The following is a 23,402-nucleotide window of genomic DNA, read 5'->3' on the forward strand; positions in this document are numbered from 1 at the left end:
TAAATTTAAAAAATTGCTTTAGTTACTGAAAGTACAATGTTTCTAGTCACCCACCAGCAGCAGCACTTACAAACATTAATGAAGGTACCACATTAGTGAAGCCACCAGAATCTGGTGTTTTTTTTTTTTTTTGCTAAAAACTGAAATAAAAGCTTGTAAATAGACATGCCACCCCCAAAGTTACGCATTTCCTCTAATACAAAACAATAATATGACGCGACAAACTAAAACACTGGTGTTAAACAAAACTAATATTTTTTTCCAAATTCAACAGAGCACAGGTAAGCACCCCCCTTGGGTTTTCAGTAACTGGTTTTGTCACCAGGCTAGTGCTAAATTAAACCTAGCCCGCTTGCCATCTGACAAAATCCTCGCAGCACGCGCCATCTGATTCGTAGCGCGAGCTCCTTAAACCAAACCTACTGCGCAAGGGATTGTGGGATTTGCCGAACCCACTGCGTCGCCTTTACTCGAGACTCGCGCGCCGGTAAGCGATTCGTCAATACGATTTTATTTCTTGTGTGTATATATAAATATATGTGTGTGTATTCCCATTGGTTATACGCCGACAACTGTTACAACAGACAGAAAAATGGTTTGTTCAGTTTTTATTTTCGTGCTGAATGACGCTTATTGTGAACCGGTTAGCAGGCTAGCTTGGCGACGTCACGCGAGTTAGGTTGTAATTGGAAAGCTCATGGGGAAATTTAGTTCAGTTGAGATAAAATATGTGAAAATCTTTAATAAAAGATCTAATAAGTCTTTCCCGAGAGCGACTTTATGGTTATAATGGCTATCCTTTTTATTTGATCCAGTGACTATTCATTTTACTGTGGCTAAATTAGGTTAGCTCGCGGTGCCGCCGCAGCGCCGACAACCCCAATACCTCGCTGTTATTTCTCCCACCTGGTAACTTGTCCCTCTGAATAGCCTTAGCCGTTTACGGTTTAATATTGCATTGCTTATGAGTCACAGCTGTGGGTTAGGTGAACGCACTGTATCCATGGAAACAGCTGCACAGGTAGTTGGCTAATGTGCTAGCGCCACTGTATTGTATTGTTCCATCTAGATGGGTGGATCCGCTTCTCTCATACGGTTTAACATTCTCAACGCTCGTTGTCCATTGTTAGTTTACATGGATACGATTGATCCAGGCAGGGCAAGACTTTGGATATTTAATCCTAAGTCTTACTGTGAAGAAACATCGAATACAGTTGTTTCCGGACATGTGTACGACATAACATACTGTACTGCAGTTCTATTTATATATTGGCCTTTTTTTCTTTTCATTTTAGACCCAAGATGGCTTCAACACTAACAACAGAAATAGAATAAAACCAGACCTAACCTACTCAACCTTTTTCTTTGAGGTCTAAAGTCAGTAGTCTATTGATATCAGCTCAGGATCATTGCTCCAAAGGGAAAAATCATCTCTGTGTATAACATGAGCTCTGATACATACATTTTAGGTTTTTCTATTTAGCATATACACAAGTTTGCTGAACTCAGAGTACAGTGAAACCTTGAATTGCGAGTAACTTAGTCTGTGAGCGTTTTTGGGAGTCCACGGACATCTATATACAGAGGGTTAAATATAATAGGATTGTGGGGCCTAAACCCCAATTGCTAAGAATTCTTTCGCTGGTCTACAAGGATGTGTGAAGAAAATTTTTATTAAAATATTATAGTATAAATGAAAATGGTATGAGTATTTTGTGTAGTCAGAGCGTCACCTTCTCCATGCTGTCCATGTGTAGCTGAGTGCGTTTGTAATGCATAGCAGTGATAAAGCACTGCTTTTTGTTTGTCAAATGTTTGTATGTAAAACATCAAGGGTGGGATGACATTAGGCTTTGGAGTCGACATCACATGTAAAAGAAAATACTGCCAACACACAGCAATGATGCATCCCTCTCATGTAAACTTTTACTGTGTCTTCTGAATTATTTAAGAAGGCAAGAAGAAATGGCCAATCAGTCAATGGACATCGTAGCAAAGGCGCTGGAGCAGCAAATGCTGCACTCAGCAAGGATTGTTGAGGAGCAGATTGACACTGAACTGGACAAGTTGGACCGCATGGATGAGGATGAACTCGAGCGTCTCAAAGAAAGGAGGCTGGAAGCTCTCAAGAAAGCCCAGAAACAGAAGCAGGTGAGCAGTCAGAAATACATAAATGTCCGCATTTAAGAATTTTAATTACATGTTAAAAAATATATCTATATATTCGGGGGGGGGGGAATCACAAGGTTACTTTTACGCATGCACACGTTACATATGTAAGGTTAGCCTTCATATTGCATCTAACTCAGCTTCAGGACAGCCTGCCTCTTAACTATTGCAGGCTGTTAAAGTTGTCCATAAGACATGGTCTTTTTTTCCCTCTACAGAGTTTATTACTTGTGTATCAACCCAAGGTTGGTTGATGGTATTAGCATTATGATTACATTAGGGTGGATTGGGTAAATAAAAACGAATAGCCAGTAATTATGGATATGCAAACATTGTATTTTCCTTATTAGGAATGGATTTCCAAAGGTCATGGTGAATACAAAGAGATCCCAAGTGAAAAAGATTTCTTTGCTGAAGTTAAAGAAAGCAAGAATGTGGTTTGCCATTTCTACAGAGATTCCACTTTTAGGTAAATTTTTTAATTAATAGCCAATTTTTGTTTTGCCATTGTCGCTTGAAATGAACCTTTATCCGAAAGTTATATATAGCCAACTAATATCTTGTGTCTATGGTTTAAGATGCAAAATTCTGGACAAACACTTGAGTATCCTGACAAAGAAGCATTTGGAGACAAAGTTCATCAAACTAAATGTAGAGAAGGCTCCATTCCTCACAGAGAGGCTTAGGATTAAAGTTATTCCTACGCTTGCGCTGGTGAAAGATGGGAAGACTAAGGACTACATAGTTGGCTTCACTGATTTAGGTAACACAGATGACTTCTCGACTGAAATGCTAGAGTGGAGACTGGGCTGTTCAGATATCATCAACTACAGGTAGGCAAAACATTTCTAATTACATTTGTGTGCCATGTCTGATAAACTGGTAGATATAATGGCTGAAGTCTCAAACTCTTTCCTTCCTCTAGTGGAAATCGCTTCGAGCCACCTACGCTTGGGCAGAAACCAGGGGCAAAGTTCACCAAGCTGGAGAAAAAGACGATTAGAGGGAAAGGTTATGACTCGGACTCTGAATCTGATGATGATTAGGAAACCTTTTTCTCAGGCTTTCCTACAATCTTTGTAAAATTTATTTGCTTTGTTCCTCTGACTTCTTTGTATGCCACATTGTTTCCATATTAAATTATGTTTTATGATGAATGTGCTTCCAAACACACAAGACTGCATTATAATTTAGACAACACTTGGGCAGGGAGTCTTTACTCCCCTAGTCTTGTCTACCTGTATTTGGACTGAAAGACGTGGAGCCTCACTGGCTTAAAACGCTTAATGAACATCACACAAGTGCCCCGGAAGCTACCGTTACTGTAATCCCTGTTTGATTCATGTGAACAGAAACTCTGATTTTCTTAATTTTTATAGCCTAGCAATAAATCACTAAAAGAAACTTCTCAGCACTGACTCCTGCCAACAGAAATGTAGATTAACTGATAGACACAAGTTCAATAAATCCAGTGAGAATTGTTCTTTAACTTTGTCTCTTTAATATTTAATAAGCAGTTTAATAGACAGTAAAACAAGAAAGATGTACAGGGGATGAATTATGACTCCATGGTTTTCTGTGCTGCTGACACTTGAGAATGTTTAATTACCAGCTCCCCTTTACTGTTCAGATATGAACCTGACATTTCTTCTTCTGAAGGCAGCCCACTAGGAAGCCTTAAGGGTTGAATCCTAGGTAACAGTAAAGTAAAAATATAATCAGTAAATGATCACTACACAATGTCCTTGAAAACTATTCAATTCTGAACGTGTTATGATGAGCTGTGTGCTCTTTGATTTTAGTCCTTTTCAAAGACGTATTGAAGTAAATTATTTCTAAAGTTGTTCTGGCATGGAATTTTATTACAGGACAAAATTAAAGGTGTCAGTTCTCTTGTCCATTGGACCACATTTAATAGCTTTTTTAAAATTTTATATTTGTTCTATTTACGTAGTCATGTGTTTTTATTGTTAATGAACTTAAAACACCTTGAAACACCACCTAATTACAGTCAAGTCCAAATTACTTCCTACATAAAGTATATCATGAACACACTTTCCTCATGTTCTTGGTGCAAAATTGATGTTTGAGACAGAACCTCATGTCATCTAAGTAAGGTTTGTACTTTGAGTGCAAATTAAAACAAACTCGTGTCATAATCAATCTATGAATGAAAAACATGGCAGCACATCAAATATGATATACCTGGTTTCATGACAGTTTTGTAAATTTCAAGTGGTGTCCTGATAATATACAGGAAAACAGTTATATGATGGAAAAAATACCACATTTAAACAGGATTTAGGATATTTCTGCTTTTTGTCAAGCCATTTCATTTGGTGAGTTGAAAAATGAAACTGCTTGACAGAAAAAGGGATGAAATCCCTAGGCTAAATCCTTAAATTAAAAGTTAAAAATGTGTCAATACAGTTTAGATTAAAGAACTCACCTAACCAGGTGCTTAATGATTTTCAGTTGGTTATTCACTGAGGGTGTGTTCTTATGTACCCTGGGCTCATGTGACTGCCAAATAGAAAAACATTAAGTGGGTCATCAATTCATTCTTATCTCTTAAATCAAGGTTTAAAAGTCTAAAAATGTGATGCATCTATTAATTATGGGCAAAAGATGCTGATGTGTGTTCTTAAATAAAATCACAAGAAAGTAAACCGTGTTCTATGTACATCATGATTTTATGCAGCGGTCTGAAGCTTATCTGCAAAAACACTGCAAACAAACAAATAATGCAGCTTCAAATATATCAAGCAAAAAAAAAAAAAAAATTGCAATCTTGTATTCAGAAATGTAGCTCACCTTTAATAAGCCTAAACTTTTCACCACCTTTTTTTCCCAGTAAGGTCGTCCCTTTGCACTTTTGACTCGGGTCACTATGTGAAGTTTATGTGGTTGCTCTGGATCACCGCCATACCTTTCATGTTCCTTGGAACGCTCTTCAAATACCTAAACATTTAATATGATGGTAAAACAATTGTTTTAAATAATCACTGCAAATTAAGCACTTACAACAGTGGTTTAAGTACACACAGTGGCAGAAATAAATTTAGATATAATAAATTTAAACAGTTTACCTAGGTTTCTCCATGAGGCAGAAAATTAGCATGTAGCATAGAACAAAATTAACTATAACAAACCTGGATGACGATTACTGTCATGTAGTATGGGTAAAGAGCTAATTAAATCACATTAGTTTGTTTTTTTGTTAGATAATGTACATCCACAGGTCACTTTTATAGGAATACCCATACATATGTTCATTTATGTAATCCTGCAGCATAAAATCATGCAGACATGCAAAGCTTCAGTTAAATTGCACATCAAACAACAAAATCGGGAGAAAGTATGTATGTGACTAACTTAGGTTGCTGGTAATACCAATAAAAAGGCTATTATGAGTACAGACTTATTAAATGGAACTAAACAACCAAAGACTGGAAAAAAAGACCAGATGAATTTTCTTTAACTGTCTAGTTGTGTTGAGTGTTGAGGCTGACTGTAGTGGAACCTAATGTGACCTTCTGATGTCTTGGCCCATCAAACTAAATGTTCAGTGCCTTCATGCATGTTGCCTTTTTGCTCACCACAAATGCAAAGAGTGATTATTGAGTTCCTATGTTTTTCCCTGCAATTTTTATCTGATCACTCTTACAAATTTCAAATTAAAAAAATGTATGTCACATACACCACCATACACAGTATGATATGCAGTGAAATGCCTATATGACTGTTCCTGACCTAAAAAAGAAAGACAAGATAGAATAAGAGAAATGTAAATTCCAACATTTCTGATAAATGAACAAATTTACGAAGTTACAATAAACATTTTATTTAAATGGAAAAAAAATAAATAAATTGTATATTATATAAAATGTATGTGTATTAGAAGCAGTGTTGCGGTCCATGTTTCAAAAATGCAAACAAGTCCTCATACACACACAGTGTTTCAGTCTGCAGACCATCTGCACACAGGATGTTTTCTGTTGTCACTAAGATCACATTTCCAATCCTGATATTTAATGTGAATATTAATGTGGATCTGTAAAGGTTGGTGAGGCAGAGAGATAGAGATGGGAAGGATGTGCAGCAGGTTAGAGTGATTAAAGATAGAGATGGAAATGTACTGACAGATGCCAGGAGGGTGATGGGAAGATGAAAGGAGTACTTTGAGGAGTTGATGAATGAGGAAAACAAAAGAGAACAAAGAGTAGGATAGGTGACTGTTAGGAGAGGTTGCAGTAGAGTTTCTGACTAGTTTGTTTAACAAGATCTTGTAAAGTGAGAGGATTCCAAGGAATGAAGAAGTGTATTGGTGCTGATTTTTAAGAACAAGGGAGATGTGCAAAGCTGTGGCAATTACAGAGGTATAAAGCTAATGAGCCATACAATGAAGCTGGGAAAGAGTAGTGGAAGCTAGGTTAAGGGCAGAGGTTAGCATTTGTGAGCAGCAATATGGTTTTATGCCTAGAAAGAGTTCATCAAATACAGTATTTGCTTTGAGTATGCTGGTAAAGATGTACTGAGAAGGTAATAAAGAGTTGCATTGTGTCTTTGTAGATTTAGAGAAAGCGTGCGACAGGGTGCCGAGAGAGGAGCTGTGGTGTTGTATGAGAAAGTATGGAGTGGCAGAGAAGTATGTTAGAGTGGTGAAGGCCATGTATGAGAGCGCTAAGACATTGGTAAGATGTGCTGTAGGTGTGACGGAAGAGCTCAAGGTGGAGGAGTGTCTGCATCAAGGATCGGCTCTAGGCCCCTTTTTGTTTACTCTGGTGATGGACAGGATGACAGATAAGGTAAGACAGGAGTCTCCATGGACTATGATGTTTGCAGATGACATTATGCTTTGTAGCGAGAGCAGGGAACAGGTGTAAGACAATTTGGAGAGCATTGGAGGTATGCTCTGGAAAGCAGAGGAATGAAGGTTGGACATGTTCAGAGGAGAGATTGTGAATATATCAGTAGAAGGATGCTGAGGTTGGAACTGCGGCAGGAGGTCTAGAGAAAGACCAATGAGGAGATTTATGGATGCAGTGAGAGAGGACATGAAGTTAGTTGGTGTGAGAGAAGAGGATGCAGAGGATAGGGTTAGATGGAGGCAGATGATTCGCTGTCGCGACCCCTAAAAGGGAACAGCCGAAAGACAAAGAAGAAGAAGTAGTAAAAGAAGATTACCCAGAGCTTTTGACATGTATCTGTATGATTTTATGCACTGTGCTGTTGCTGCTACATGTTTGATAAGTTTTGATAGACCACTAATATTAATTTTTACAAAGTCTGCTTCTTTCCGTGTTTTTAGATATTTTTGTCAGATGTTACTTTGGTACATTTCATAAATGTAAAGTAAAAAACAAAACAAAAAAACAGGTATAATAAGTTTATGCAAAGAGTCAATATTTGCAGTGTTGACCCTTCTTTTTCAAGACCTCTGAGATTTTTCCTCTTGCCTCCTGACTAATGGCAGCCCATTCTTGCATAATCAATTCTTTGATTGTCAGAATTGGATTTTTTTTTGTTGTTGTTTTGTTCAGCTACCTCTTAAGTCACAAGTTATCATGGAATTAAGGTCTGGGGAGTTTCCTGATCATGGATCCAAAATTTGGCTGTTTTGTTCCCTAAGCCACTTAGTTATCACTTTTGCCTTATGGCAATGTGCTCTATCATGCTGGAAAGGGATGTTTGGAAAACTGTTCTTGGATGGTAAAAAGAAATTGCCCTTTGATATTTTTGTACCATTCTTTTTTCGCTTTTAGGCAGAATTGTGAGACAACTCCATTGGCTGAGAATCAACTCCACACTTAAAGGGTCTCAGGATGCTGTACTGTTGACAAGGCACATGACTGATGGTAGCACTCACCTTCATACATTTCAAGAATGATGGAGCACCTTGCCATAAGGCCAAAGTGATAACAACAGTAAGTGGCTCGGAGAATGCAACATTAAAACTTTGGGTCCATGGACAGGAAACGACAGACCTTCATCCCATTGAGAACTTGTGGTCAATCCTCAAGAGGAGGGTGGACAAACAAAAACCCACAAATTCTAACAAAATCCAAGCATTGATTATGAAAGGATGTGGCCCAGAAGTTGATTGACATCATGACAGGGCGAACTGAGGAGGTCTTGAAAAAGAAGGCTCAACACTGCAAATCTTGACTCTTTGCATAAACTTAATGTAATTGTCAATAAAAGCTACTGACACTTATAAAATGCTTGTAATTATACGTATATAATCACCATTATAATTAATATACAATACCATAGTAACATCTGACCAAACAAAAATCGACACTGAAGCCGCAGACTTTGTGAATATTAATATTCGTGTCATTCTCAAAACTGTGGCCACAGCGGTATAAGTGAATTCTTGTGCTTAACGATATGTCATTTAACCTTGTTTTATCACAACGTACCTGTGGGGGAATGCGAGATCTTGTAAATTTGCTCCGACAAACCATGTACACTGGCCGCGATGTAGCTTCTAAACCATTCTACAATGACAAATCAACACAAAGTTGACACAGATCATGTAATCCTCGGAAGTTAAAGGAAGAATTAGTCTGAGAAAACACAGCTGCATCTGTACCTTTGCCAAAGCAGTGACAGACTTGAGGACTCGACCCAAACCTGCCATTCCTCCTGCTTGGATGACGGAGTCTCACTGGTAACTTACACCAAGGTTATTAGTGTTCTAGCACGTGCTGTACTAACAGGAGAACTAAATACCAAACAATATAACCCGCTGAAAAATTATTCGTAGTTTATCCTCGCGAGGATCTACTCAGAAACACCAAGAACATTAACAAAACTTAAACATTTTAAGTTTACAATTCCCACACATTGGTAAGAAACCGGAAGCGGAAGTTGGTCCCTTCACATAAAATGTAGTGAGAGTACACGATGAGTGTTAAAGGTTCCTTTGCCTTTTATATGTTTGCGTACTGTGTTACATAAACCTTATATCTCATTATATATATATATAGTATATACTTATTGGATATGAAACTATATATATTTGCTAATTGCTTTCATCACAGTATTATATACTATTATATAGTATATTGCATGTAATTTAAGGTATATGCACAGTTATTTTCCATTACGTCTAATCAAATAGGAATGGTGCGTTTCAGGCCAAAACATCTAGTATCGGAACACTACTGACATGTTTAGACACACAGTTAGTGTTTGTAGGTAAAATTTAAATTGATGCATGTTGCGACACGATCCAGTAGGTAGCGCTAAAACGCCATAACGTTTGGTACGAGACGCATCAATTAAAAGAAGAAGACCAGCAGCAAACCAGGAAGTACTGTTCTGGGTTTCAACCACACCTCATGGTTTAAAATAAATAAAGCGTCTCCGAAATGTATAATATGTTCTGATATGTTTTACTTCTTTAGTTGTTTGGGGGAACCAACGTGATTTTTTTTAAATCCGTGGAATTCATATTCTCTGACAAGACGTGATCAATGTAAACAGCCATGGCACAGAACTGCCTGCCTGGCATGGAAGCATCAGCAGTGTCTGTACTCAGGAGAGCTGTAGAGCTTGATCAGGGTTCACGCTTTCAGGAGTCTCTTGTGTGCTACCAGGAGGGCATTCAACTACTTATAGACGTTCTCAAAGGTAAATAACACCCATTTTACTATTAGAAACTTCGGAAACATTGCCAAACGTTTTTTGTTGTTGTTGTTGTTGTTGTTGTTGCATGAGCTTAATATAAAATTTGGCAAAGCGTACACATGGTGGCATTTTGGCATTTTCTGTGCTACAATGTTGTGAACCTTTGACTTTCTGGAGTCAAAGGTTCCACTTTCTGAAATATTTGCATAATGCAGTAAAATTAAGTTAACCGCAGTTCAGTCACAACAGTAAAAGAAACCTTCATTTACAAATCCCATTCAGAAGTTACTGAAGGACAAATACACTGATTTTTTTACTAGCTAACTGCTAGTAATTTATTTTATTGGTATCTATTTAAAAATGTCTGAGAAAGCCATCTTTATATCCTCCTTTCATCAAATGAATGTATGTGTGTGTGTATATATATATATATATATATATATATATATATATAGTACCTGTCAAAAGTTTGGATACACCTTCTAATTCCTTTTTAATGGACTTTCCTGATGTGTATGTGTGTGTAAATGTATGTGTGCGTAAATGTATATATATAGTATACTGTATACATCTGAGGCAACATTAGATAATTACTGAACCTTTTTACATTGCTTTGGGGGTAACTAGAAGTCTGTTACTAATTATGTTAGTTATTATGTTAGTTAGCTACTGTCTTCTTTTTGTCTTACTGGAAACTCTAATTCCTGGTCCCATTCTTTCTTTTTCCAGCGTTAAAGGATGAATCCAAAAAAGTCCACTACAGAGAAAAGATCAAGGGTTACATGGACCGAGCTGAGCAGATAAAGGTGCACCTAAACAAACTGAAAGAAGGTAAAATAAAGATGTGAGCTTGGGGACTGTCCCAGAAGACCATCTCATGATTTGCACATTGTAAATTATTGCCTTGTAGACCATTACGTGGATTGACTTCCGAACCCATCTTCATTTAGCTTTACATGTTAATCATTGTTGTATAACAGTTATTATGTTGTGTTTTCATAACATAATCTTTGCATTTGTTTTTTTTGTTCAGAAGGGAAATACCATGAGCAAATTAAAATCACTGACAACGCCACAGGTTTCAGCTATGAGACCCTTTTCCAGGCGTATGTTAAAGAAGGAGTAACTGAAGTCTGGGTTGAGGACCCTTATATTCGCCATGTCCACCAGGTGTCAAAGTTAAAAAGCAGTCTACTTAAAGTGAATTAGTTTTTTTCTTTTGTCACTTAAAATAAAATAATACAGTGTTTTGTGTGTCTTGCAGCTGTATAACTTCCTGCGATTTTGTGAGATGCTGCTGAAGACCAAATGTAATGTTAAGAAGATTAATCTTCTGACTTCACAAGATGAAGTGAGTCTCATCAGTCTACTTGTATGCGCTATACAATACAGTGATTGTGCTATAAATTTTGAAATATTATAAGTAATATTTGTGTCATTTGTGTAGGGTAGTTCCTCCCAGCAGGAGAGTGCCCTAGCAGAAATCCGACAGTCTTTGCAGAATCACGACGTTTGTCTGGACATTAAGTACTCCTCCACTATTCATGACAGGGAGATTAGGTGATACAGATCATATGAAAGACTGTCTTGTAACTTTTCTGTATTAAGAATACACTTAAGCACCAAAGCAATAAAAGAAAAATACAAAAGATAAACAATGAGCTATTAAACAGTATAATTTTTTAAAATTATAATTGGTAATGTAAAACAAACATAATAAGCAGTGTTTTTTTGCTCAGATTTGATAATGGTTGGATTATCAAGATTGGAAGAGGGCTTGATTATTTTAAGAAACCTAAGGTAAGATGCATATGAAACTACATACTCTTTTAAAATAGTACTTTTTGGTGTAGTATATTGTGTTAAATGGTTATATAATTGTGAGGTTGTTGCCATTGTGTTTTCTTGTTTTGTTACAGAGTCGGTTCTCTGTTGGCTACAGCGAATATGACTTGAGAGAATGTCATGAAACTACAGTTGATGTCTTTCATACAAAGCACACCAAGCAGACATGACCAAAAAGACTATTTGAATTCAGTGTATTTAAGTTATGCTACACATATGGATGAAGTTGTTTGTACCCTTGTTGGTATCCTCCTTTAAATGACGAAAAACCCACAATGGTTGCTGACAAAATTTTAAAACTGAACTTTTACCGAACGTTGACTAATGAATATCAGACATTTGAATTGTAATTTAACAGAATAATTTAACCGAACCAATGAAACTGGCCTGGACAAATTAGTTGGCACCCTGAAGAACGATTAAATGTTATTTGATCCTGTATTTAGCATCACAAAGAAAGCAAAGGACAGAGTTTGCTAAGGCAATTATCAACAATAATATCAAAACTAAAGGCTGTAAGATCTCTAAACACCTTAGTTTTTATGTGCTTTCATTTGCAAATATTATTACGAGATTTGCAGATTAATCTTAGAGTCATCATACCATATGTATACTACTGGCCATCACACTATGATGCTTGAGTTCTTAGACCTTGGGTAAACTTTGGTGTAAAGGCCACCGTTGAGCATGATAGATGTGACCCTGCTGTTGTCTGTGGTAGAAATGGACTCAGAATGAAGACCATTGAAATGTTGGGAACAAATCTTTTTTTTTTTCTTTTAGTTACTATTATTAAATTTTCTATAAGGTACATTATACCTAGATCTACATTATAAATAAACTTTCTGCAAACCTATTTACATTTTAGTAAATTTTACATGGCTGGGAACCTGTGAAATAATATCAACTAACTACTGTATATGTTTGTAAAATTTCCAACTCTATTTCTATTATATTTCTAAAAGCACTTGTTGATTATCTGTTCATGTAAATGACTTTAAAGCCTTACATGGTGGAGTTTGATATGTGTGTGATGCAATTTGATAACATTGTTTGTAATAAAATATTAACTTATAACTTGTAGTGATTGAGTTGTTAAACACAATGTACAAAACATTAAAGGTAGAGTTGATACAACTAATGGACAAAAAGAGAAAGTCAAGACTGAAGGAGTCAAGTGCACATTTCCTGTATGTTAAGCTTCTTAATATATACAGTATTTGCTCTGCCTCACAATAAGCATTTTACTCAGAACATAGGGTTTGACAAAAGTCTACAAAAAAAAAATAGTACAACCAACTTCTTTTCCAGTTGGCAAACTAACCTCATTCATCATGCACAAAAACATTATTTTATTATATTTTATTAAATATATAGAAAAATCTGCTTGTTTAACATCAATTCTGGACCACATGCACTCCAGTCTATGTACAGTACAGTACGTACTATGTGGGTCTAATCTTTGTACTTGGTGCGGTATTAGTGTTTTTCTTCTGCATAGTCGCCATCTAGTGGACATTACGGTGAACCGCACAAGTATTTCATTCCGAGATACAGTACATGTTGTGGGCGGAGTCACACAGCAACGATTCGTTCTGATTGGTTCCCTCTCAGCAACAGCTGGCCACACGCAGCTCTACTGATCCAGCGGTGCTGAGACGTTTTAAATCAGACAGCCAGGCTGCAGACTTTGGATAGTAGGAGGACGTGAGTAGTTTAAACATTTTCTAAACTATTCACTAATTTGGTATGATGCAATAAGTTCTCTTTGTGCAAGAGTGACTGTTATATGTTATATAATTCATTTGAATGCGTGTACGGTTTCGATGTAACTTACTTTTATAGAAATAATTGTGACACAAATTTTCATTTTTGTTTATGGTTTAAATGAACCTGCAATTTCTAAGCCTGTAAATTAGATTGCTCAATTTCCCAATTCTGTAATAAACCCCTTTAGTATTCCTTTGTAATAGAAAACGTTTGCTTTAGAGTAGAATACTGCTCCAGTGGAAGAGGATTAAATATGTGTATAATCGCCCTTAATCTCTGCAATTCCTCATCATCTCAGATTTTGTAAATAGAGTGGGTCTCTAAATAATCTGCCAGCCAATGGCACAGAAAACCTAACATACTAGATGTGTTTAGAAAAAATAAAAACAAAACTCCCTTAATATGACATCACTTGTGTCTGGATCCTGATATTAGCATATTAATTATAAAATCATGGAGAATTACGACTAAGCGGCTGAAAATAAATGCTGCTTATATCGTAATACTGTATATCCTGTCATGTCATATAAACATAAGTATGCTGTTTTTATTCAGTGAGATGTAGGCAGTGTGAGTATCAGACTGAGTTCCTGAGTCTGAACTCCCAGTAGGGTAGCCTACTTAAAAACAAGTGTGCCAATAGAATGAAGACTATGGCTTTTTATTAACTGGACCCCCAGTGTGAGATATGATAAAATGGCAGCTTGTAATGTAGGGTAACTGAAAGTCAGAGAGATGTCATGTTGACTTTTTGTCCAGTAGGAGGAGCAGGAGGAGGAAAGGAGGAGGATTTGCAGACTCCTGGTCCTGGCACAGATTTGTGCTCTATATCTGGGGCAAAGCAGCTCTTGTGCTTTTTGCTGTGCTCGATATGAGATCTTCCATCCAGAATACAGAGATGATTGAATAGATGAGTGATTGTTTTTTTAGAGAGAGTTAACACATACATAGGCTTAGATAAATTAACTGCTAAGTAGTTAAGTGTTTTACTGTGAGGGCCTTGGACTCTTTTTCATTTGTTAAACTTTGCATATGTCTAAAAAGCTGTGTTTATATGCTGTGTAGCTAACACACTGAAACGTACCAACTTAATTTAGATTAGTTTTTTTGTTGGTTAAATTGTGGTTAATGGGGATTTTTTTTACATTTCTTTAAATGTTAAATGTTTAAAAATTTAAGTTTAAATGATTGCAAGTTTTTTTTATTGTGCATTGAGATAATCAAGAAGAACTAAATGTGCATAACCATAATATTATTATTATCATAATTTCAACCAAAATATATATAATTAAAGTTTAAATAGTAGAAAAGATTATGTGAGATTTAGAGGAATTACATTTTTAACACTAGCACAAAAACTCTTTGTTTCATAACCTCAATCTATATAGGTAAGCCTTTAAACATATCTAAAATATAATAAGAAATAATGGTATAGTGGCATGAAAACAAATTAAGATTCTTTAAGAACTCTTTATGAATTTGATGATTAAACACATATTATAAAATTTATGTTCACAACTATTACTGATTAAATGGGCCAAGATGCCAAATAAGACAGCTAAAATGTCCCTTAGTTAAAAGTTTGACTTAAAGCTTACACTAAATGACATTTTGTGCTTTTGATAAATAAACCTTTATGACTGTACATTCTGCCCCTGAGAAGCTGAATGATATATAGTGTGTTGCAGTTAATTTGCTCATTTCTTGTGTCTCAAACACATTGATGTTTCATCTGTTGATCAATATGTTGATAATGTAAAAAGTTTGATTGTGGATTTATAGCAAACTTAAGTTCCTTTTTTGTGTGGTGGTGTCTTTGAACATTCATTATTGAATAGAAGAATAAGGTCTCAATAAAATATTTATTAGGAAGGGAATCTCGAGTTTCTGTTGCATGTCAGTAATAATAACAACCAACTATGTCTCAATCAATCATAAGCTGTCAGTTAGGAAATGCCTGCTCTTGCACTAGCATTCAAACTGGATATATATATATATATATATATATATATATATATATATATATATATATATATATATATATTAACTTTGGACGTATTATAGGGAAGGGATTCTTTAGTTTGAAGGGATTTAAGTATAAACGCTAGCTAGCTTTAACTAATTTACACCAAAATCACTGATTGCAACTTGAAGTACATTTTGTTATGTCATTGAATTTAGATGAGCCTGCTCTTGTATGTTGAAGTTCATCATATATTGCTTTACGTAGACAAGTAGATACAAACTGGACATTTATTTTTGACATCCATTTATATCCTTTTAGATATGGAATGAGAACAATAACTGTTTTTATTTAAAAGCAGCTCTTAAAGGAGTAAAATGTCTTTGTATGTAGTTAGTCCACAAAAATATGGAAATATTGCAGTGTGTTATGCTTGGAGTGATTGGAGTTTTGTTACTTGATTAAGAAGGTCAAGACAGTATTTAAGTCAAGTCACTTTTCAAATAACAATTTTGAACATGTTGAATATCTGGTTGTACAGATATGGGTTTCCACTGTTGGACCCTTGAGCATGGTCCTTCATCCCACGCGCTCAGATACTGTACAATCGGGCATCAAGCTGGCATATGACCCTGTAAATAACTGCCACAGAAACTACAGATATATATCTGTTGCGCCACATAAACAGAACCACAAACAAAGATATGGTCACTAAGGTCCATATTCTTCACTAAAGCAAGTTGCTGTGTAATGAACTTGACTGTTTGAATAGAAAAGTGCAACCAACTAGTCAACAAGGTTAAAAATGCTATTTCAGAAACTACACCATGTACAAACAATTCCTGCAGACATACTCTCTAAGATTTGCAGCACACACATTCATCCAAACAATAACAACTACTTAGCTGACCTTTTGGAGATTAGTAGTCCATTATAATTAGAGGAGACAAGAGAAAAGTGCAATGGCAGATTGCTGGCTATGTAGTCACTAACTTTGTTATATTAGGGGACTTTAGGATAAGAAATAAGTACTTAAGATCACTAGAATGATCTTAATCTACATTAATGTAACACTTGTCTCATAAATCACGTCTGTGTGTCTCTTTATCACATCCTGCCTTACATATCTCTCTAATTTAGTCCTTTCTTAATTTTCATAGCTATGAAGAAGATGATGTGTAGGCCACATGGGATAAGGAAGGAAGAACCAATGACAATTTAAGAGGTCAGTACGTCCCCAGAATGTTTTCTAATTATTTCAGTATTACATCAAGTTATACCTTATATGTTTCTCTTTCACACAGTGTGGGGTCATTTAAGCTGCTACCTGATGTGTGTTTTCTTTTAAGAAATTAAGTTAAATATGAATGTTATAGTGTGTTGTATATCTCACATATCAAAACTAATATGTTATGGATGTTGTAGTTTATCTCCTAGTTTCCTTTGCACAATCAGGGAAGAAGAAAAGTTAACACTGGAAAAAATGAAGAAAAAAGGGAATTTAGGCATGATCAAGCAGAGTAAGTCAGCTAGTGATATTACGCAAGGAATTCTGGACCAAAAAGATGACTTTGGGTGAGAAAAAATATGTTTCTTCCCTGTCGTGGTTTGTTCTAGTATTTAAAGAAATGTTGTGTGTATATAATAGATAATAATCTAAAACCTTCTGTTGACTTAATGCTCCAATTAAATCCCAGATCCTCCCTCAGCGGTTTCCAGAGCAGGCTGGGAACCAGGTCATTGTCACATGACAGTATTTTTCTGTCAGAACAGCGTCAGTCAGACCCTGAGCCAGCCAGGGTTCTTTCCCAGGAGTACACCCATGGAAAAATTCAAGCATTGCAAGTGAGTGTGTGTCAGTCACAATGCAAGTGTTGCAGTTACATTACACACACTTACAGTATATTCCCTGTTCCTTGGTGTGTTTTGGTTAGTTGAAGCTACAGATGCAAAAGATGCACCTAGGCCCACCACCTCTGGTGTTGCAAGTTAAACAAACTGAAGACCATCAACACCCCACTGAAGTCCTGACATTGTCCAAAAACCTGCCGCACAAGGTATCTTTATACACAACCTACGCAAACGCACATTTTTTGTGTGTTTGGATAGTGCATTCCTATCATCCATTACTTTATGTGACTGAAAGCCTATTTCTTTTCAACAGTTTTCTTTTTTCCCCTCAGGAAATACAGATGCCTACGTTTAGTAATATGTTTAGTAGAACTGAAACTATTCTTTTTTGACGCAGCCTTTATCTTATTATGTTGTCTTTAAAACCACTGGTTCTGTTTGCCTAAGGCTTATCATTAAAAAGTTTCTTAAACTTAATAGACAGTAAAATCTTTTATCATAAAAAAGCTCACATTTCACAAGGACTGAGCTTATGCTTGAGCTTAGTAGTAGCCAGGGTCTTGAGCCATTATTGTGGCTTCATACTGTATGAATCATGTAAAACTGTTTCATAAAAATTATGGGGTCGATCAGATATTTTACCCAAAAAAATCAGGTATTCAAATAAACAGAAGGCAGCATAAACAGGAGTCTGCTCTTATGTGTCCAAGGTATTTTTTATCAGCATCAGTACAGCTAAAGCGATACATTTTTAGTGCCTACTTTCCATACTCCATCATTTTTTATTCTGTCTCACCTGAAGTCTTCATCACAGGGAATTTTACCTCATCCAATCAGCCCCACACTGCCAGCATTTCATTCCTCTACACCTTCACCTGGGATAGATTTCAGCACCCTTCCTCGGGTTATCTCCTGTCTGGACAACTCTGCTGCTCGACATCGGATGTCCATTAAGCCCCGGAATCAGAGAGCCAGCACTAAGAGCAGAAGAATGCCCACCTCAGTGAGTTTGACTCATTCAATTCAATTAATTTGATTAATGATGTTAATACAACATTTACCTAGAAACATTATATATAATGTTTGACAAAATGCTATTTGCCTTAAAACTTCTTCAACTTTTTTACCCGGACAGGATAAAAGCAAATTTCGCTCAGAAAGTATGATTATCCTTGAACGACCTCTAACTGACAGTAAACAAGAGGATGAGATGGATGTCACCAAGGAAATGATCAATGTATGCTCCCACTCCTCGCAGATCATTAGGCCAGGGATGATCCTTACCTCTCCTCCAATTAAAAGCACATGTCCTGCTTCACCACTGAAATTTCTGGTGACAGCCGATGATGAATATCAACCACATGATATGAGCCAATGTAAAGCAAAGGAAAAGCCTTCTGTGAGCACCAGTGCAGAAGTAGGAACTAAGCCGATACGGAAATCGGCAGAAGGGATGGTTGCCAAAATTCCTAGCTCAGTTGGTCCAATCAGTCATAAGAGGAGTGGAGACCATAAAGAGAGTCTGCATAGCTCCAGCTTTAAGGGTGTTGAAGGCAATGATGTTTCCATTGTAAGCTCTGTATATACACCATGTTCTGTTTCATTAGGTACTGAACAGGTTCAGCCTAAATCTGACAAAGAATTAAATACAGCAACAACTTATATTAAGAGAAGTGTATTGAACAGGAACAGAGTGCAAGATACAATGCAAGAACATAATTTTCAAGACCAGCCATTGAAACCCCTTTTACCCTTCGATTCCAAATTCGAGGGCAGAAATGTGCACAAAATCTGTTTATTACCACTTTCCAGTCAGGAGGGCTGCCTACAGGAGTCCACAACCCAACAACGGTCTCTAAGTTTTTCTGTCTCCTCAGGTCAAAGTCATGAAAGGCAGAGAACTGGAAGCTTTACTGGAGAGATGGAGCAAGCAGGGGGAAAGACAGAGCATGTTGTACCACTAATTAAACCGTTGTCAAACCTCAAAACACAGGATCTATGCAGTACTACACAAGTAATGACATCACAGACAGGAGCTAACAGCACTCCAGCAGTTTCAACTAAATCTAGAGATCTCACTATAACTGTGTCTGCTGCTCAAGAAAGTCTAGCAAATAATACCAGAGACATGACAGGGGAGACTCAAGAGGGAGTTGATGAGACAAATGAGGAGATGAAAAGGAACGGCGTCAGTAAGGAGCAGAGAAAGGAAGGGAGTGTTTACGAAGTAAAGCTGCAAAACACTTCTAAATTAAAGGTCAATGTCAAACAGCATAACTCTGAGGTCAGGAGTCTGAGTGCACCTTGGTTGCCAGAATCGAATTCTCCTACAGTTGTAGGCCAGAATGACAGCAAGGTGGGGCCTGTAAGAGAACCTTCCAGAAGTCCACCTTTCTCTAACACTGAGCCTCCGTTATTCTCCAGTATTCGACCTCATAGTGCCAAAAGGGCCCAAGAGGGAGCTGGACTAATTACATTTTCTGGTAAGTCTGGTTTTATGTTTTATGAAACTACTTATATACACCAGAATCTAATCTGTGCAGCTCTCTATGGCCATTTTCACATAAATAATGCAGCTTGGATGGATTGCCAGATCATTGCAGAGCACCGTGGACACAAACATTTATACAGTACATTCATTCACTTTAAAAAAATGTAAAGTAGCCAGTCTACTTTCTGCCATGTTTGTGGGAGGATATGCAAAACTACACAGAGGTGTTTGAAAATTCAGTGTTGGCCGTACACACACAGGAGTAGTAGTGAGTCTGTAACGCAGAAGGAATTTATCATCGAGCACAAATTCATTAGTTATACAATTCAATTCAATTTTATTTGTATAGCACTTTTAACAATTGTCATTGTCGCAAAGCAGCTTTACACAATCAAAATAATTATTTAAGTCTGTATGAAATGGAAGTGTGCATGAATCAAGATGGTCAGTTTGTCCCTGGTGAGCAAGCCGAGGGCGACAGTGGCAAGGAAAAACTCCCTGAGATGGTAATAGGAAGAAACCTTGAGAGGAACCAGACTCAACAGGGAACCCATCCTCATCTGGGTGAAACAGAAAGCAGGAATTGATCTGCATTCATACAGTGTGTTAGGTGGCAGGCATTTTAGCTATAACAGTTGATGTTAATTGATGTAAATATGGAGTCCAGGTTGTTATTGTTATACAGTTATACAGACTTGAATGTTCGGGGAAAAACATGAAAAAGTGTGACCCAACATTCATTCAGCCACTTATTCCATCATATCTGTGTCCTTCAGTTCACAATATGCCCTTTTCATTGTTTGCATTGTTCATTTTAGTTCTTAATCTGCTATACAAACATGTTGCAGATAGCAGAAAATTAGATTTTAGTTGCACTATCTGTGCTCTACTGTTTGAGAACAGTGTCTCATGACTTAAGCCTAAATAAAGAATCCCTTAAACAAACACACGAGCTTCAGTACAACTTCATTCAAGGTTAATCATTTTTATTAATAATAATATGCATTGTGTTCATTGTTAAATAAAAATAAAGCAGTAAATATTATAGCAGGGCCAATAAACATTTGAAATCTACGAATTATATAATTATACAAATTATAGAATATGTACTATACTGTACATATACACTAAACATATGTTTAACTGACATTCTTTACAGATTTCCAGGCTTCAGCTCAGTTTCCAGGTTCAACTATTAACTTCACTACGAGTACGCCAGTGTGTGTGATGGAGAAAAGCCCAGTACAAACAGGTGCAAAAGAGTCAAGAGAGGCTTCCACGGAGCTCTCCTGGGTGACTCTAGCCCGAGAAAAGACCAAAAGCCTCCAGCAACTCTTTACAAACACACTGAATGATCTTGCTGGCCTGCAGACAGCCACACGACCAGCGTCAACTAACACACTAACACAAATGTCAAAACCCAGTGCAGAATCTATAAGGCCCAAACATGTAATGTCATCTGCACAGCCCTCTGTCAGTCCATTACAGACTCAACATGCTGTCTTAAGGGCAACGCATCCAACTCACTCTCCAAATCCAATGTCTTCCATCAGCTCTGCACAGCCATCCATAGCTCAGTCAAGAGGAGTAGACTTCTCCTTAAAACACACTCATTCACCAATGAGTCATGTACAGCAATCTCATCTTGGTGCCAAACCAGGACAAATGTCTACTCACTCAGCTACAAAACCAGTGCAATTGACAGGAATTTATATACCACCTACCCGGTTGGCCCCTCAAACGACTGCAGTACAGCAGCATTTACCCCAGATGTCAATAAATCAGGCCGATCCAATCCAGCAATCTCTGCCACAAAGCATGGCAAAACCTCAATCATCACTATCACTTCGTCTGTCATTGAGTCCAAAGCTGGCACATCATCATCCTGCTCATCAAGCACCCTTACCACTTTCACAGTCCAGAGCACTTGTGGAAAACTTGTCCTTTTTGCCTTTAGGGACAGTGGATCAGCTCTCCATGCATCAGGGAAAAAGCTCAACAGAAAGCCAAGCACAGTATGCAGGCCTGGGGAGCAAGGCTTTACTTATCGAGGAATGGCAGTACCAAAAACCTGATGCAGTCAAGGTGAGGTTCTTGGATTTCTGCCCCATTTACAATGGATTAGCCTTTAAATCAAGACTTATGTCCTTTTTGTTTTCTAAATTAGGTAGTGGACCAGAAATCTCCACCAGACTCTGAAACGTATGCATCTTTGGATGAATTATTGACCCTTTCCAGTTATAGCAAGTCCACAGGTACAGTATTGGTCTAATGCATATCATATGCTTAAAACTCAATGTGACAGAAATTCTGTTCCTAACTAAATATGCCTGATTTCACACTTATGTCAGAATTACCAGTTTCGCCTGGGCTCATGAGGCTAGACCGAGAGGTCAGGTGTCAGAAGAAAGCATTACCACCTCCCTCACCTTCTTCATCATCATATCTTCAGTCAAACAGTGATAATAGACAGCCTTCCTGGATGGAGCTGGCAAAGAGGAAATCTATGGCCTGGAGTGATAAGACTATGGACTGAATTACATATAAGAGCATACCAAATTTTAAAATTCCAGAAAAAACTGAGAGGACAAAATATATGATGTTTTTCAAGTTTGTGTGTTTGTTTGATGGGAAAGAAGTGGCAGATGAGAAAGCAGTGGAAGAAGGAGAAATAAAAAAATGACAAGTAAAAGAGAAGGAAAAAGGTTTTGTAGCTGCCACAAAAACACAACTACACAGTTCTCCAAATACCCCTTGTTATGGTGTTCTCAGGTTTATCACAGTGTTGTTTTTATTAAGGAATAATCTATATACATTTATATTTACAAATCTATTTATGAGTTTTAGTTTTGCCTGACTAAATGTGATCAATTTAAATTATGGTTTTGTGTTTAATTACAAAATGAAATGCATATTAGAAGGGTAGTCTTTTATGTAAAGTTCATCTTTGGCTCATTAAGATATATGCATACAATTAAATTGAACAGTTATACAAGTCAGTTTTTATCAATGAAACTTTATTTGGGGATTACAGTATTTGAGATTATAAGGGATTTTGCAATCAAATGTTTTAACTGGTTTAAATTAGACTTTCATAAAGATTATAAGTATTACTTAGAATAGTGTATACCTGCAAACTTCGATCAGTGTGTACATTTGAAAAACGTCTTGCATTTACCGTATAAATGTTTTTCAGGGGAATGGGGCCAGTGTTTACTGATATTTAGCACAGGTATTTCATAGTGCATATTTGATCAAAGTGTTTAAAGCTGGAAATTGTAAAGTGTTATTTATTATCTAATGCATTGTTTGTTAATGTGCGGTCTGGGGATGCTGAAGGATCTTTGATGCATAGCTATGGGAGTCTGTGATTTTGTTTGTTTGTTTTTGTTTGTTTCAGTGGTGGAAATCACAAGCTCCTGCCATCAACATCAATATATTTTTTAGCTTTTATAGTTATTAACATATCTGACAGGTCACTTGTATGGATGGATACAATAACTTAACAACTTCTTAAATAAATAATGTAGACTTGAACGTGTTGTCTTCTCTCGTTTTAATGGTCGGGTATAATAAAATAAAAATCTCTAACACATTTGAATTCGCACGACTCTGTCCTCTAGCGTTTGAATACAGACACAGCAACTTTAGACACGGTGAAAAGAACCCTCCTGT

At 36.8% G+C, this 23,402-nt stretch overlaps 4 protein-coding genes across 5 annotated transcripts; 3 read left to right on the forward strand and 1 right to left on the reverse strand.

Annotated features, from left to right (window-relative positions):
* Nucleotides 1-415: 415 nt before the first annotated feature.
* txndc9 (thioredoxin domain containing 9) lies at nucleotides 416-3,658 on the forward strand. Its single transcript, XM_053497025.1, has 5 exons — nucleotides 416-487; nucleotides 1,953-2,151; nucleotides 2,520-2,638; nucleotides 2,748-3,002; nucleotides 3,095-3,658. Exons 2-5 carry the CDS (start codon nucleotides 1,966-1,968, stop codon nucleotides 3,213-3,215), a joined length of 681 nt encoding a protein of 226 aa, XP_053353000.1. The 5' UTR covers nucleotides 416-487; nucleotides 1,953-1,965; the 3' UTR covers nucleotides 3,216-3,658.
* Nucleotides 3,648-9,063, reverse strand: mrpl30 (mitochondrial ribosomal protein L30). The gene is made up of 5 exons (XM_053497026.1): nucleotides 8,768-9,063; nucleotides 8,595-8,672; nucleotides 4,984-5,130; nucleotides 4,619-4,692; nucleotides 3,648-3,860 (listed from the first exon to the last, which is right to left on the reverse strand). Exons 1-5 carry the CDS (start codon nucleotides 8,813-8,815, stop codon nucleotides 3,728-3,730), a joined length of 480 nt encoding a protein of 159 aa, XP_053353001.1. The 5' UTR covers nucleotides 8,816-9,063; the 3' UTR covers nucleotides 3,648-3,727.
* A 415-nt stretch (nucleotides 9,064-9,478) lies between these two features.
* mitd1 (MIT, microtubule interacting and transport, domain containing 1) lies at nucleotides 9,479-12,723 on the forward strand. The gene is made up of 7 exons (XM_053495954.1): nucleotides 9,479-9,810; nucleotides 10,537-10,638; nucleotides 10,841-10,977; nucleotides 11,072-11,158; nucleotides 11,255-11,367; nucleotides 11,547-11,607; nucleotides 11,727-12,723. Exons 1-7 carry the CDS (start codon nucleotides 9,666-9,668, stop codon nucleotides 11,820-11,822), a joined length of 741 nt encoding a protein of 246 aa, XP_053351929.1. The 5' UTR covers nucleotides 9,479-9,665; the 3' UTR covers nucleotides 11,823-12,723.
* Nucleotides 12,724-13,297: 574 nt separating this feature from the next.
* On the forward strand, nucleotides 13,298-23,244 carry cracdla (cracd like a). Of its 2 annotated transcripts, none has more exons than XM_053496902.1 (10): nucleotides 13,298-13,359; nucleotides 16,546-16,610; nucleotides 16,811-16,960; nucleotides 17,083-17,230; nucleotides 17,320-17,442; nucleotides 18,039-18,239; nucleotides 18,372-19,719; nucleotides 20,887-21,812; nucleotides 21,895-21,982; nucleotides 22,079-23,244. In XM_053496902.1, the coding sequence occupies exons 3-10, from the start codon at nucleotides 16,869-16,871 to the stop codon at nucleotides 22,261-22,263; spliced, it is 3,111 nt and encodes a 1,036-aa protein (XP_053352877.1). In that variant the 5' UTR covers nucleotides 13,298-13,359; nucleotides 16,546-16,610; nucleotides 16,811-16,868; the 3' UTR covers nucleotides 22,264-23,244. The 2 variants fall into 2 exon arrangements, with proteins under 2 accessions (XP_053352877.1, XP_053352878.1); XM_053496903.1 differs by having other exon boundaries at nucleotides 18,051-18,239.
* Nucleotides 23,245-23,402: the final 158 nt, after the last annotated feature.

This window comes from Clarias gariepinus, chromosome 5 (assembly GCF_024256425.1).
Source record: "Clarias gariepinus isolate MV-2021 ecotype Netherlands chromosome 5, CGAR_prim_01v2, whole genome shotgun sequence".
NCBI lineage: Eukaryota > Metazoa > Chordata > Actinopteri > Siluriformes > Clariidae > Clarias > Clarias gariepinus.